This window comes from Hippopotamus amphibius, chromosome 8 (genome assembly GCF_030028045.1).
Source record: "Hippopotamus amphibius kiboko isolate mHipAmp2 chromosome 8, mHipAmp2.hap2, whole genome shotgun sequence".
Taxonomy (NCBI): Eukaryota; Metazoa; Chordata; class Mammalia; order Artiodactyla; family Hippopotamidae; genus Hippopotamus; species Hippopotamus amphibius.
The window spans coordinates 8,124,356-8,140,519 of NC_080193.1; the positions used below are offsets into that span (position 1 = coordinate 8,124,356).

At 53.1% G+C, this 16,164-nt stretch overlaps 1 protein-coding gene across 1 annotated transcript; it reads right to left on the reverse strand.

Moving 5' to 3' along the window:
• Positions 1–4,299: 4,299 nt before the first annotated feature.
• CRYBB3 (crystallin beta B3) lies at positions 4,300–10,863 on the reverse strand. The gene is made up of 6 exons (XM_057746404.1): positions 10,818–10,863; positions 9,371–9,459; positions 7,902–8,020; positions 6,758–6,890; positions 5,826–5,968; positions 4,300–4,610 (listed from the first exon to the last, which is right to left on the reverse strand). The coding sequence occupies exons 2-6, from the start codon at positions 9,443–9,445 to the stop codon at positions 4,445–4,447; spliced, it is 636 nt and encodes a 211-aa protein (XP_057602387.1). The 5' UTR covers positions 9,446–9,459; positions 10,818–10,863; the 3' UTR covers positions 4,300–4,444.
• Positions 10,864–16,164: the final 5,301 nt, after the last annotated feature.

Genomic DNA, 16,164 nt, shown 5'->3' on the forward strand with positions numbered 1-16,164 from the left:
ATGAATGAAACGTGTTCTATCCTTACTATGGAATATCGTTCAGCCTTAAAAAGGGAGGAAATTATGACACAGGCTACAACCTGGGTGAAACTTGAAAACGCTATGCTAAGTGTCAAAAACCAGATAAGGACACCTACTGTATGATACCACTTACATGAGATTCTTAGTGCAGCTAAATTTAGAGACAGAAAGTAGAGTAGCGGTTGCCAGGGTCTGGAGGGAGGGGGACTGGGGAATTAAGGTTTAATGAATACAGAGTTTCAGTTTTGCCAGATGAAAAACACTTTTGGAGATGGAAGTGGTGCCGACTGAACAAGAATGTGACTGTATTTTACGCTACTAAACTGCACACTTAAAAGTGGTTAAAATGGAAAATGTTATGTTATGAATATTTTACCACGATAAAAATAATGTCACAAAAAGACTTCCAGAAATATATTGTCTCATAGTTCCGGTACATAAATACTTTCAGAATAAATTAATGATAAAATGTCCTAACTATAATGGAAAAGAATAAAGAAAATAAAAATGTGTAATAATATGTATTTCAATATATAAGGGTTTGGACACAGCTATACCAGAATAATGTAAACAAGGAGTAGGCCTTTGTGCTACTTATTATAATGGACACGTTTGGATAAGAAGTTAATATTGAACTGAATGTGTTGGACGTTTTCATATGCCCGTGAAGAATCTTCTTGAACATAATACAGCCAGACATTCGATTGGCCCGATTTATTGGTGATGCAAACACTGCAGGCAACATCGTCACAGGCACCATGATTTTCCAAAATGAGTAGGAAGGCTTGGTCAAGTTCCCACCTGGGGGTAGGGAGCTGCGGTGTTATACACCAGTTCCTGTTGGCTATTGGATGAGGGCTGCTCCTAGTAGGTGTTCATTCCCCAGAATTCCAGCTGCCCCGGGGCACACAGGCATGCAGATGCTGACAGCGAGAAGTGGCCCTCATACGCCACCAGTGCAGGTGACAGCTGGAAGTGGCCCACACACACCACCAGTGCAGGTGCTAAGGGGTAGGGGGAAGCACATGGCATCTGCTTCCGTCCAGGGGCAGACAAAAGACATCCAGGGTAAAGGCTGGGGAGAGGGGCAGCTCGCAGCAGGCAGTGGCAGGAGGACCCCAAGAGAACCAGGAGTGGGGGATGCATTTGCTGAGGCTCGCTAAGGGTGGAGGATGCCCACGGAGCGTGCCTGCAGCTCCTGGGAGTTCTTGGGCTGCAGTCCTGTCTCCCTGAGTCCTGTTCTCCCCGTGAAGACTTGTCATAGCGTGGAGGCCCCAAGGCTGGCCTCGGAGCCTAGGTTCCTCATTTTCTTGCTTGCACTGGCATCCTTAGGATGAACCCCCATTACTGAGTCACTGGAAAGTCTCTCTGCTTCGTACAGCCACGGAGCCCCTCTTTAGGGTCATCATGTTTAATGAGGAGGAGGATGAAGAGTTCTAGGGCCCCCACTTTGTTTATCTGTTGTTCTCATCCCTTTCGGCAAATTAAACTTATGCTAATACTCAAAACAACCTAGATAGGTAGTGTTATTAACTTCATGTTACAGATGAGGCAACGGAGGCACAGAGAGGTAAAGTGACTTGCCCAAAGGCACACAGTAAATGATGGAACCGGGAAAGGAACCTGGGTGATGTGGATCAGAGGCCCATCTCAGGCGTACTGCCTCTAACCATTAGTCTACAAAACCTCTCATTTAAGTAAAGTGATTTGCTGGCTCTGAACCTTGACCTTTTGTCACTGAGGGATACTCGTTTCACTGTCCCACTCAAGCTCTGCCCGTGACTTAGATGAAATTTGAGTCTAGGTTGGAGTGAAGAGCAGCCTTCTGGAGTTATGCAGGCCTGGGGTCAAATCCCAGCTCTGCCGCTCGCTGGCTGTGTGACCTCGGCAGTCAGCTACCCCTCTCTGTGCTTCTGAGGCCTTTAGGAGGATTGAACAGGGTAATGCATGGGAATACTTGCAGAGAGCAAGTGCTCCTTGACACAGACGGTTATTATGGGTTCGGGGATTTGGACAGAGTCACTGGGACATCAGTGACCTCCTGGGTCTGCACGGGATATGGGGATCCAGCTGAACCCCACCTCTGGAGTCAGCCCAGCTGCAGTGCCTGGGACTAAGCGCGGCCTGAAGGAGGGAGGGATGGAGGGAGGGACACCCTCCCCAGCACTGTGTTGGCCTCCTTGCCTCCCCTGATCCCGGAACCCAGGAGCCTGCCGGGGGGGCCTACCTGCTATAAACTGAGACCAGGCATGGACACCTCCTGCCCAAAACCTAGAACACAGCAGGTGCTCAATAAACAGCAGCCACATTCACGGCCAGCAGCCACAGCAGCAGAGAAAGCTTCAACTACAGCATCATAGCTGGTCAGCCTCTCTGAGCCTCAGTTTCCCTATCTGTTAGATAGGATTAATAACTGCCTTCCAAGGTCGGCATTAGGATTCAACGAAGGGACGGGTGAATACAAAGCCCTAGCCCTGGGTCTCGTGCTCAGTGAGCACTGCTGGATAAGGCATAACCAGGCCTCTCTCTGTGAGAGGGAGGAAGGGGTGAGGAGGGGTGGGTGCTGCCGTCCTCACATCCAGGGAGAGTCAGCCCCTGCCTCCCACCTGCCTCCCTGCGGGGCACCCCTCACCCACCCCAGCTCTCCGCTACCCACCAAAGTAAAAAGAACTCCAGGTGATTTCTCAGCTGTGCATATTTTTTTAAACGCACCGACGTCACAGAAAATCGCCGTATTTTTTAAATGTCTTCCTGGGGCCCCCAGAGGCCTCCCCCACGCCAGCTGCCTCAGCCGTGGGGAGGCTGCAGGTGGCCGGGACGGGCTCTGGGTGCCACGGAGGAGCCGAGTCAGGGTTGCCTCCTGGAGGTGGGAGGGGTGGGGGTTGGCCCCTGGGAAGCCAGCGTCGCCTGTCAGACTGGACAGTCCCGCCTATTCCCGCAGCAGGGCAGGGCAGCAGAGGAGACTGACGTGGTACCTGGTGCAGCACGGCATCCCCCTTGGGCGGGATGAAGCCACTGAGGCGCACGGCAGTGATGGGGGTTGGGATGAACAGGGACGGGGGGGGCGGGATGAGGGCTCAGCCCTTGAGCTGAGGCCGCAGAAGGTCTCCGGCCAGGGGGACAATCGCTGTGATTGCGGGGAGGCACCACAGCATCAAGCTCACCCGGTCTCTGCAGGAGCCTCCCCAACCGGTCTCCCTGCTTCCCACTTGGCCTCACCGTCTGTGCTCTGGGCCACAGCCAGAGCGGTCCTATTAAACCCAAAGGCAGACCATATCTCGCCTCCTTCAAACTCTCCGCGGCTCCCACCCCACCCCAGAGAAAAGTCAGAGTTTCCCACAGCCTGCAGAGCCCCAAACGCCAAACTTACTCCCTGTCTGATCCCCTCCCCACCTCTCACTTAACCCTCCTTGCTGTGTCTCCATCATGCAGCCACACTCCAGCCTGTGACCTTCGAGCCTGTTCTTCCTCTGCCTGGAATGTTCTCACGGCTCATTCAGGTCTGAGCTCAGACGTCACCCTCCTCGGAGCACAGTTCTCTGCCCACCACCCTATCACCCTGCATCCTTGTATCCTGCTTCCTTGTCCTTAGCCCTTCCCACCTCCTGAAGTTATATTCAAACTTTACTTGTTCATTTATGCTCTGTCTCTCTCATAGGTGAGTTTTGTGAGGGCAGAACTTTGTTTTGCTCACTGCTGTGACCTCAGGCTTGCACAGGGCCTGGCATTTGTTGAATAAATGAATGAAAGTAGAGACTGACAGAGAGATGGAGGGGGAATGATGGACAGGTGGATGGGAGAAAGGAAGGATGGATGGAAGGATGAATGGATTAATGGGTGAAAGGATTGATGCAAGGATGGAGGAATGGATGGATGGATGGGAGGAATGGATGGGTAGATGGATGGATGGAGGGATGGGTGGATGGAGGGAGAGATGTAAGATGGATGGATGAAGGGATGGAAGGATGGAGAGATGGATGGGAGGGATATAGAATGGATGGATGGAGGGATGGAGGGATGGAGGGATGGATGGATGGTGGATGGATGGATGGATAGACGGACTGACTGACAGATGGAGACCAGGCAGATAGACACAAGATCACAGCAGGATGTGTGTGTGGTTTTGCGTTATAAGAACCGGAGCTTCCAGTAGGAGCACAGCTCACAGCCCTCCCTTGGGGATCTTGGAACCCTCAAGCCCCAGCCTCTTTCATCCTGCCCCTCCCCTGGGCTCTACTTGGGGCCTGGCCCTCTCAAGAAGTGACGCGGAGGAACATGGCAGGTGGGGGACCAGCCCCAGGCTTTATTGAGCAGATTCTGGGGAAGGGTGGCCAGGCAGGCCCTCACCCCGGCCCTGGAGCCTCCTCTTCTTGCCCTTGCTGCCCCCCAGGGCGGGCCTGGGCCACTGGGGCCTGGGCGCCCTTCAGCTGCTGAGGAAGCAGCCCCGCTTGTGCCACTTCTGGTCACGGATGCGGCGCACAGACTGCAGCTGTGGCTGGTTGGCGTCCCACTCGTTCCAGTGGCGGTACTCGCCCCGCTCGAACACGTATTGGCGGCCGCGGTAGCCGGGGAACTCGTAGCCAACCCACCTGCAGGGAGACCGAGGTTGGGGGGAGGGTGGTCGGCCTCTAGTCTCTCGCCTGCAGCCAGACCGAGTCTTTTAAAACTAGCATCTCATCGTCTTCTCCACCTGCCTATATCCCTCCTTGGCTCCCCAGTGCCCTCGGGATGAATTCAAACTCCTAGTCCTGCTCACAAGATCCTTCATGAAGGATCTCTAGCTGCATCTCTCATTCATTCTTTACACCTCACACTCCAGCCTGTCTTCTTCTACTCTCCCTGAACCTGCATGTCTCTGAGCCTTTACACATGCTGTTCCTTCTGCCTGGAATGCTTTTCCTTGCCTCATCCTTATTTTGGCCTCTCTTTCACTTATAGCCTTTGCATATCAATTCAGATATCTCCTCCTCCTGAAAGCCCCTCCTGATTCCCCTGGGCTGAACCAAGTGCCTCATGAGGACCCTCAGAGCCCCTGTGCATCCCCCATCACAATTCTGATCACAACAAATTGTGAATACTACTTCCTTGTCCATCTCTCTAGAAGACTGTGAAATTCATGAGGGAGGCATTGTAGAGTTTTTGTTGCCCCCATACCCTGACCATAGGTGATGCTTAGTAAAAAGTTGTTGAATATATTATTATCAGGTAGAGGTGGCACCTTTCAAGGCCCAACCCCAGATCACAAGCCCACAAGTGAGACGTGGTCACCTGGACAAAGGGATGGTGATCCTAAGATTCTATTAACAGAGATATCAAGCGTAGAAGGAGGGAGGTGATGAACCTGCTCTCCCATGTACTACTCAAGCCACACCTACATACATGCTGGATCCCCTGGTAAGAAGGACAAGGATTGTGAAGAGGTGAAAAAGACAAAAACAAAACAAACAAACAAAACACCTGACTTCAAGGGCCTAGGGATGTTCAGAAAAGGAGTGAAGACTGATGAAGACAGGTGGTGGGGGGGAACAAATTTCACTTGATTAAGAAAAAAGATAAACCTGTCTCTAAGTCAAGGCTCCCTGGAAATCCAATGGTACAGGAAGGCAAGCCATTGGACGTGCACATCACGGGGGGTCTTGAATGGGGCTTTGAGCAAGGCTGGTGTAGGGGCACTGACTCGAATGAAGGGCCTCCAGACCCAGAGGAGCAGGAAACGTCAGCTGTATAGGAAACTGAACAGAGATTCTGTTTGGAGCCAGATGCAAGCTAACTGGAGTACAGGGCAGTGGGGTCGGGTCCCTTACGTCCCGTTGATGGCCCGGGCGCTCGCCACGCGGTCCTGGAAGCCGTGAGCCCAGAGGCTGGGCACATCATCGTCCACTATCTCCATCTTGCGGCCGCCGAAAGCCGGGTTCTCAAACAGATGCAGCTTATGATCTGGACCATCCTGGGAGCAAAAGCACAGGGTGAACCGGCTGCTCCCGCGCCCAGAGCAGGGGGCAGGGAGGCTCCAGGAAAGAATCAAGTCACCACAAAATAACGCCCACCCCCAGGGCTGGTCTCCTTAGGAACCGTAGAGCCAGAGAGCCGTGAAACCAAGAGGGAGACTTTCAGGTCTGGTTAAACTCCGACGTTTAGCAGATGTGGAAACCAAGGTGCAGAGAGGATAGCAGGAGATCAGAACTATTCATGTAGAAACATCCCCTCTTTACGAAACCAGATCCTGAGTAGGTCTGCCCAGCTTTCCTCCTCCCAATCCCCTCCGAGGAGCATCAGTCGTTGTGAAAGGAGAAAGGACTGGGGCAGCTTCTGAGCGCGAGCGCAGTAGGTGGTGGTGGGGGGGAGCGCTATTTTACAGTGTCACCGTGGACCAAGTCTCTCTCGGTGCTGCAGAAACACAGGAGAGGACTTGAGCTGTTTTGCAGTTACTTTCTGAAGCTGTTTTCCAGACTGTATGTCTTTGCCCGGAGCATGTGGGTCATGATGTTAATACGGTTACAAGGGCACGTACCAGTGCCCTGCTGGCTAATTCAAGCTGTGAGCCCTGGTGTCCTGACCCCCGGCCCAGCGCCCACTCAATAGCCAACTTCTTCTTGTCCCATGCAACCAGTTAGGTCAGAAATAATGAGGGCCCTTCCCAGGCCAGGTCCATGGCAGCCAAGCCCTTGGCAGAGCTTGTGAAAGGAGCTTGCCTCGCGTGCTCCCAGGGTGTCCTGCTTCTAGGAGCTGTACTTACAATTTGCAGAGGCCGGAGGGACAGGAGGCTGTCACTGTGGTGGCTGTTGGACCAGGCGTCCCAGCGAGGATAATCCCCCTTTTCCAGGACATACTGCTCCCCGCGGAAGGCCCTGCGCTCAAATGCCAGCCACCTGCAGGAGGAAAGAGGCCTGGGTCACCTCTGCTGCCCTGGGGGAGGACCCAGGTCTAGTGAGGGGGGTGCCCAAGAGCTGCTGACTTTTGACCTTGCACTTTCCCTCCAACCCTACTACTTCTGATCCCTGGTCCTGGTATTGAAGGAGCTGCGAGAACATACTGGGAGTTGAGACTCTGAGCCAGAAAGCCATCCTGGGAAAGAGTACGGAGAATCTATTTTACGTGCAGCCTCTGTGTAGGCTGCTGGGAAACATTTAAAATGCAATGCCTGGCACACAGTAGGTATTCCATAGACGACAACTCCTCCTCCTCCTCCCCCTCCCTCTTCTCCTCCTCCTCCCCTTCCCCCCCTCCTCTTCCTCTAATTCTTCTTACTATTATATTGTTATTGTTATTATTATAATTATACTGTGGTTGTTTATGTGCATCCTTCCCCTCATTTTCACAAAAACTCTGTCTGAAGTACGTACCCTCATGACCCCCATTTGACAGATGAGGAAATAGAGGCCTGGAGGGTGAAGCACCTTGCCCAGGATCACCCAAGTGGTTACTACCAGAGCCTGGACTTTCCTTCCGAAGAATTCAGGGTCCAGCTGGGACTCCTGTTTGCTATGTGGACGTGGATGGGACATGTAACCATGTTGGCCTCAGTTTCTTCATCTGTCAAGTGGGATTCAGTGATATAAAGCACCTTACAATTCAGATTTAACATTATTAAAATTATATGCTACTGTTAAATCCCACTAGTAGGCACTGAGCTAGTTGCTGGGATGTCTTCCTCTGTTCTCTCTCCACAGCACCCAGCTACCGACCCCAGAGATGGAGAGCTAGAAGGATTCCAAAAGAATCACAGTTCAATGCTCTCATCTGACAGATGGGAAATCTGAGGCCAGAGATGGGAAAGGAGTTGCCTAAGGCCCCACCGCAGATCTAGAGCTTGATCCTGGACCTCCTGCCTTCCAGAGGGCTCAGGGCTGCGAGAGGGGGCTGAGGGTCCAGGTACTCACGGCCCTGACTCCACTTGGATGGAGCCCACCTTCTCCAGCAGGCTTTCCGTCAGGTTGGGGCACTCGGCCGAGAGCTCGCACCGCTTGCCCTGGAAGTTCTCCATTTCGTACACGATCACCTGGAAGGGCAGCCTCCTGAGCATCTCACCGGGGCCGGGTTCCCAGCTGCAGCCCGTATCCTGCCCGGTCCTCCGTAGGGTCATCTGCTCCATCAGCTCTGCCTGGTACCGGCCTGAAGCCAGCACCGCCACAGGTCTGCCCTGCCCCCTAGTGGCCACGGAGGGGAACGCCTCCAGGAACCCCCCGTTAAACCAGGGATTGCTACTCGGGTATCTGGCCGAAGCCAGTGCAGAACCTAGTAAAGCAAAATGTCCCAAATGACCGGAAGGAGAACTGTAGGGAAACGAAGCCGCTGTGGTCAGGAGGGACTGTGGGCCCCCTTTCTAAGCTTTTCAAGAGAAGCCAAAAATCTGTAATTTCCTTAATGTGAAATTTATCCATTTAAAAAGTCTGGTGCAGGACAAACAAAACTCCAGTTTGCAAACAGTTGAACTTCCCCTGTCCCTACACCCCAGAGCAAGGGGCTGCAAGGGCAGAGGAAGGCTTTGCCTCTTTCACCTGCCTAGAAGCACAACCTGTCTTTGTAGCAGGTCCCTGAGGAACATCGGCTCTGGTCATTTTATACACGGGTCAAGGGAGGCTCAGAAAAGGTCCTGGGCTGCACAGCAAGTTAAGGGGAGGCACAGATTCAAAAAGCCTGCTGGCCATTTTCTCCCAAGCACCCACAGATGCTAAAAGGAGCCAGGAAGGGCCGGCAGTGATGACCCCTTCTCCGGCGTGTGGCTGCCTCTGGGCAGCTCTCCCCAGAGAGAAGCTGGGGGTCCACAGGGCAAGGCTGATCCACCCACGAAGCAGGCCCAGAGCCAGGCAGGCCTCTTTGCTGCTCTACCCCTCCCAGTGTCTCCCGCCCTGGTTAAAGCCCCGTTATCTCCTTAGTCTATCCATCCTCGTACCCCCATCTCAAATTAAAGCCCCCAGGATAGCTTAGAAAGGACAGACCAACAAATCCCCGCTCTCTGATTCTGCCGTTAGCTGGCCATGGTAATGGCATGTGCACTGAGCTCTCACACTGTGAAGTGTGGGTACTGTTCCCATTTTAAAGATGGAGCTATTGAGGCCCAGAGAAGGCCAAGGACTGGACCAAGGTCAGGCAGGAGAGTCAGTGCCATGTCTCCCGAAACCCCCATTGAGACTGGCAGGGTGCGTGTGACCAGTTCCATGTTGCAGACAAAGACACAGAAGAGGAAAGATGGGGCGGAACCGTGAAGTGAGTTTATGGGCAGAGCGGGGAGATGTGCTCCTGGTCCTGGCTGGCTGAAAGGGCTGCAGCTCCTTTCTAGAGAGAGGCTGCCCTGCCAGGAGGCTTAGCCTGAGGACCAGAGCCCCCGGGACCCCTCTGCGCCCAGTACCTTGTAGCCACCCCCGAGGCCTCCGTGGCTCTTGCCTGCGGCAGCCTGCTCCGGCGCGCTGTGCGGCTCCGCCATCTCCCCAGGAACACCTGTGGCTTCAATCAAAGGCAAACGGGTCACCAGGTGCACCTGGGCGAAACCAAGTGCTCATGTGATTGGAATCGAGGATGAGCTACAGAACGTGGCTGCCTCTGAGATGCGGTCATTGCTCACAACTACATTGGATCATTCAGTCATTCAGCAAACATCCCCGAGCATCTACGAGGGACCACAGGGACAGTTGGGGGATCAGGATCCCCATTTCACAGACAGGAATCCCGAGGCCCAGGGAGGTGGGGCTGGATTGGGCTCCAGAGCCCATGCCCTTCCCCTACACCTGGAGCTCTGTGCAAACATAGCACCTCCAGACACTGCTCAGAGGGCAGCTGTTGGGGTGGGGACGGGGGGGGGGGTTCCTCTATGAGGATCTCTCCCACCTTCACACCCCAAGCAGTAGCCTTTTGTTCACTGATTCCTTCATTTGCCAAAGATTCTGTGAGAACCTAGTTGGTGCCTGGCCCTGTGCTGGATGACCGGGAGGAATAGGAGACCACAGACAGATGGGAGATGGACAGAAAGACAGACGTCTACAGAAAGCATGATGCCGGACCAAGTCCTGGGACACCTGCTCCAGCCCAGTTTCTCTGCATTCAGTTACTCGTCCCACATGCATTTGTGGAGCACTTTCTTTTTTCCAGCCGCTTAGAGACCCAGACACAGACAGACACAGACAAGCAGCTCCCCTTCATCCCTAGGGACTGTGCCGTGCACCACCGGGCCTGCAGGAGCCACGTGGAGGGACGCTCCTGATGCTGCCCATCCAGACACATGGGACTGTCCTCCTGCTTATCCACACACGTGCACACACATGCACGCTCCCGGGGTCACTGTACCCGGTCGCTTCCTACCTGCTGCACAAACACAGGCCCCCTTGCACACGCACATGCCCATATCAGACACCCACAGTGGCCCAGCAGGCACCACAGCCACACCCCCACACTCCTGGGAGCAGCTGGGCTGCGTGGCCCACACACTCGGGACACAGGCCTGGGGATGCATAGCCTGCGGGCTGTCTGTCCGCCTGTGTCCAGCCTCAGCAGGAAACGGGCCTGGTCTGGCTCACGGCGGACCAGCTCATGGAGGAGTCTCAGCGGCCCCCCAGTCTGCCCACTCCCCTTCCTCGGCAGTGCTCAGTCTTTGCCAGCCCTCTGCCCTAAGCTCACGCCCGAGAGCGCGACCCCGGCCACCCACTCAGACACCTGCTGGGCTTGGTGGCTGTCTTGCGTCCTCCCGCTCAGCTCCATCCTCACATGGAGCCCCGGTGCATGCAGGGGGCCAGCTGGGCGCGCCCCCCCGGACACCGCCAAGGTCTGGGCCTGCCTCCCCGTCCCTGCATCCCAGAGCAAACCTGTTGCAGTCGCCTCGAGAGGAACAGAGGAGCCGGCGCCGTCTGCAGACTCAGTCTGCCTCTGCCAGGACCGTCCTATTTATGTGTGCTTTCTGACAGCCCAGCACATCCCGGCTTTTGCTGAGGCAGCGCCCTGTCCACCCGATTCCGTGCGGGCCGCTTCACCCCAATAGCAGGCCCAGAGAGGCCCCTGTGCCTCTGTGTCCTCAGCCGTGGCCTCTGATGACTTCCTGGGGGCAGATGAACAGCATCAGCTTTGTGGGGGGCCTGGCAGCCCCAGGCCAGGGGCATCAGGGTGTCTGGTGTCCCCCAACTTCCTCCCTTTGGCTTCCTGGTGCCACCATCTTCCTATTGGGGTGCATGACATCCTTGGAATGGCTCCAGTTCTTAAAGTGAGGGGCTCCAGAATCTCTCAATTTTCCCATGCGCCACGTCGCCTAAATTTTAAGTCGGACCACCCTGAACGTACTCTCCAAATTGAGTGTAAATCCATCTAAACATTTCCACGAGATGCAGTAACAGACCCAACAAAGATTCATTTTCTTCATACGGGAGGCATCAATGAATAACAGTGACCATTTATTGAAGACCTACTACGTGCACAGCACTGGGCCAGCTTCATGAGCTGCATGTCCAATCCTCATGCAGCCCTCTTTAGGGGAGGAGTTATGATCCCTGCTTCATAGAGGGGGAAACAGTTCAGAGAGGTGAAGTCACTTACCCAGGGTCACACAGCAGTGAGGATGAGGAGAGGCTGGCCTGCTCCAGGGCCCAGCTCTTAGCCTCAACAGAAATAAAGATGATCATGACAGCCACTTTATGAGAAAAAAAAATTAGATTCATGTATTTTGTGTGTGTCTAACAAAGTATAATTTTGCCTGTGATAGTTACAGGATTTCCTTGCTTTCTGGAAGTTTGCCTTAAGCCACTTTGCTTTTATGAATGCCCTACATTAGTACCTGTTTTCTTTAACGGAAAGAAATCCAGAGAATTGTTGCTTTTACGAAAAAAGGCAAAAAGCAAAAATCACTTTATTTTGTAACGAGCCATTACAGAGGCAGGGTGAGCTCCAAGCAGTGAGTGGCGCCACCAATTGCCTTCCACGGGAACCACACTCAGCATCTCAACATCTCAGCATCACGCGGCCATAGTTTTGAACCGTCTCTGAGAGCGTCTGTGTCTTTGAACCGTGTCTGAGAGCATCTCCATTTATTTTGTGCATCTGTGAGCAAGATGTGTCCTCAGGTAACCGCTTCTTCGATTTATGCCACTGTGGTTTAGGAAAGATTTTAGAGGAACGCTCTACTTTCAGATAGTGGAGGAGAACCTGTATTTAATGATTACTGAATGAATAAAACAATGAAAGGGCAAAGGAGTGAACTGTTAATCAAGAGGGTTTTCTTTAGCTGTTGTTTGTTTTTGGGTGAAATTCTCAAGTCAGCATAAAACCCAGCATCCCTGCATCCCTGGAGATGTGGGTGACAGCTGGGCTCTGGAACCAGGTGGACCTGTGTGACCTTGGGTGCGTGAATGAAGGTCAGAGCCACAGTCTCCTCGTCTGTAAATGGAGGAGCTTCTCTCTCCTCCAACCATTGAGAGATCATGAAGGCAAAACACTCGGCACAGCATTACTTTCTTACTTTTAATCCCTGAGGATGCTGCCTACTGTGGACAGTTGAAACCAAGGGGCTCCCTCCTCCTGCTGCTCATGGAAAGCAGAGCTGGTCTCAATCCCTTAACCTGGGCTGCAGCTGCCACCTGCTGGGGACATAAGGGGGAGACAGGTGGGGACAGCCTATCAGGCATGACTCTTCCCCGGCCCCCCCACCATGCCCCAATCAGTTCCTTTAGGATCCTGAAGACCTACTATGGGCCCAGATTTCCTGTGCCACATAATTCTTTTAACCTGAGTTTTCAACCTCGGCACTACTGCCCTTTGGGGCCAGATCATTCTTTGTGATGGGGGTGGGGGGGGGTTTCCTGTGCAGTGTACGGTGCTGAGCAGTGCCCTGGCCTCCACCCACTAGATGCCAGGAGCATCTCCCTTCCCTCCTTGTGATAGCTTTAAAAATGTCCCCGCCAGACGTCGTGCAAGGGGACACAGCCGAGAGCCACCGCCTTTAACCTCTGCCAACTGTTGTTGCTGTCACCCACCCCCATTCTGGAGAACCGTGGGGGCTCAGAGGTACCCCACAGCCAGGAGCATGCAGAATGAGGACTCAACCCCATGTGGCCGAGTGGAGACCCTGTTTTCCCTGCCTCGGCCCCCTCCCCCAGGACCCCCGCTGCGCGCCCTCCCGCCGCCTGGCCCCCAGCTCAGCACAGCCCAGAGAGACTGACTCAGCTGGGGACGGGCATGCAAGCGTGGGGGAGTGCATTCATTCACACACCGACACGCCGACCTCTCCAATGCGGCGCGCGTCAAAGCTTTATTTGCTGTTTTTCAGAGTCTGAATGCAAACGACTTTGTACATGCAAAGGTCATTTTGTTTTAGGGCAGTCGACCAGACTCCCAACAGCTCTGCTGTGCGTAGGAAACCTCTTTACAGTTACAAAATAGAAAAGCACTGGTAGACATCCGATACCCTGTGAGGTCCGGGAAGCTCCGTGTGTTTTGATGTTAAAAATATAGGTTTTTCTAGATGAGTTCTCAGTCACACGATACAGATCCTTTCTGGGGTTGGATATAGTGCCAGTCGACCGCCTTCCGTTCGGAACTCCTGGAGCCTGTGAATTCATAAGGCAACTGCGAGGACGCCAGCTGGCAGGACGCTTCAACTGTCCTGCACACAGGACTCGAGTTCCTTTTCGAATGTGACTCAAATATCAGAGGAAGGGACCCAGAAGAAAGGTAAAGAAAATACATAGTGTACGTATATATATTTCCACTCCCCTCATCTTACAAAGCGTTTTGAGGATCATCTGGGAAGTGCAGGACTTGGAGGATATTGGTATGATGTAGGAAACAACACAGTACAAAAGAGCTTCCGTGACACAACAGATGACTTTTACAAGCCCCGTATTTACAGGATCTATAAGGCTATGTGGAATGAGATCATTCTTTAGACAACAGCATCTTTCTTTTTCTTTTTTTTTTAAGCAGGAGCGACACCACCGGAGATTGTTAAAAAAAAAAAGTGCCAGGCTGATTCATGGGAGGAGACAGTGTGTGCCAGGTGTGAGGGTGACTGTTTCAGGGGATTCTGGGAGGACAACAGGGAGAGGCTGAGAGGTTACCTTGCCGGAAGTCTCAGGTTGACTTCCCAAGAACCTGGCTTTCTGGCCCCCTCCCTGCAGGAACCAACCCAGATGAAAGAAGGAAATCTGTAGACGGGTGATGGGGGCCAAAGCAGACACGGACCTGCTAAGACGCAGCACGTCCGTGCCTACTGACTTTCTACGTGGTTCTGCATTTCCAGACCCTCGGCTTGCCCAGAATTCCAACACTGTGACTCCTGGCAGCTTCAGTACAGGGCCCAGATCCATCACTCCCTAAGGGGGTGAGGCCCCAGGTGGACCCCCTTCCAGATGTGGAGCAGGTCCTGCCTCCTTTAAGTGGCTCCCTCCTACCCCATGGAATCACGATGCCATGGGGTTTTTTTTTTTTTTTTTTTTTGCTTTCCTGTTTTAACACATTGGAGGAGGAAAGGCACAGTCCGAGGCTACAGAAGGTTTCTCCGTTACTGAGTGACTTGCCACAGCTTAAACTGGAGGGGGGGCAATTCCCAGTGGATAGAGCTTTCCTCCTGCCTCCCCGCAGGCCTCACCCTGAAATGTGAGTCTACGCAAAGGCGACTGTCATCTAGCTTCCTATATTAAGGGACAGGGCTGTGTGGGAGGGACCACAGTGCTGGGGGAGGAGAGAGGGAGAGGCTGCCTTGTGAGCCCCATCCTTGGGTGGGACACTGTCTTCCATGCAGGCCCAAGTCCCTTTTAAGAAAGCATTTCGTTTTGGAGGTCATCTGACCACACATCTGTGGGTTTTTAGTTTTGTAATGAGGCCTAGCTTCTGGGGCAGTCTGGCGGCACTGTGATGAAACATGTAAATGGACAAGGCAGATGTCAGCACCGGGTGGGAGCAGCTGAGGTCTCCTTCAGGGAAATCATGCCCAAGGTTTTTCCAAATCCCTGCACAGCCTCGAAGGTAGAGAACCTCAGGCTCATGTCGATTCCAGTACCTAGAGCTGGCCTCACTTCTTCCCGGGAAGCATAAAGGAAAACACGTGTGTCTGAAAGCACGTGACTTCTCTTGTCCCCTGCAAAACCTTCCCATCTGATTGTCCTTTCCTCGAATCTTAGACAACATCAGGCTGTCAGGGCAGCATCACTCAAAACCTCCAACATTCTAAACTCCGCGAGGCTTCTTTTCCACTGGAGTTTCTCTGGTGGTACTGAGGAATTCTCCACAACACTAATTTTTCAGGCCTCACCATGGAATTTTACAGGCCAAAGGCTTCTGTTACCTTAGGCAAGAGACCATGAGGAACGGGATCTACTGGAGGAGAAAAAGATCCAGACTTATCAAAAGACCAGCCGTCAAAATGCTGATGTGCAAAGAGGGTGTGGGGAGGGAGGGAGGGGGGGAGGGAAGGAGGGGGAGGGGAGAGAGAGCAAGCATATTTTAGAAAATCACCTACCTACCCATCTATCCACCTTATTTTTGATGCATTCTGTATAAAACTCTCACTTAAAGAGAGCCAAAGGCCCAGGAGAGGAGGGCTGGATGAGGGCGGGTGACGTGATTGCATACAAATGATTAAGGCATATTAAGTTAGTTTAAAAGGAGACAGATTTCCAAAGGTGGCTCCAGGCAAACTCAAGAAACGAGCATACAACCCCTTGCATAGCCCCCAAGAGCTCACCAAGTTTAGAAAGAGGAGAGATAAATAACCCATTTGCCCAGCTATCTGCAAAGGCTACAAGCATCCGTTGCTGCAAACTTCACTGTACTTCATCACAGCAGGAGCCAGAGGTCACAGGAGCCAGAGGTCACGGCCTGCATTAAGGAAGCTGCTCCTGACCCACTGTGATTGTCTGCTCTGCAATGGAGGGATGAGGCTGCTGTAGTCCGTTTCAAGGGGGTGGACTTTGTACGTCCTCATCACCAAGGAATTACATGGAATTGTATTTCCAATCCAGGTGTGGGAGGTTAGGTAGAAGAACTCCAGGTCAATCTCATTTTCAAGTGTTTTTCTTTCCTGCTGGGTACACCTGGGCTGAAACATGACTGATTCAAAACTGAGAGCTTTGCATGGTGAGTATCAACGTACCGATGGAACAAAGCAGGTCACTTCCTACTGCCTAAGATGGTACCAAGGGGCCTCCCCACCTTGAGAAAAACAAAGAA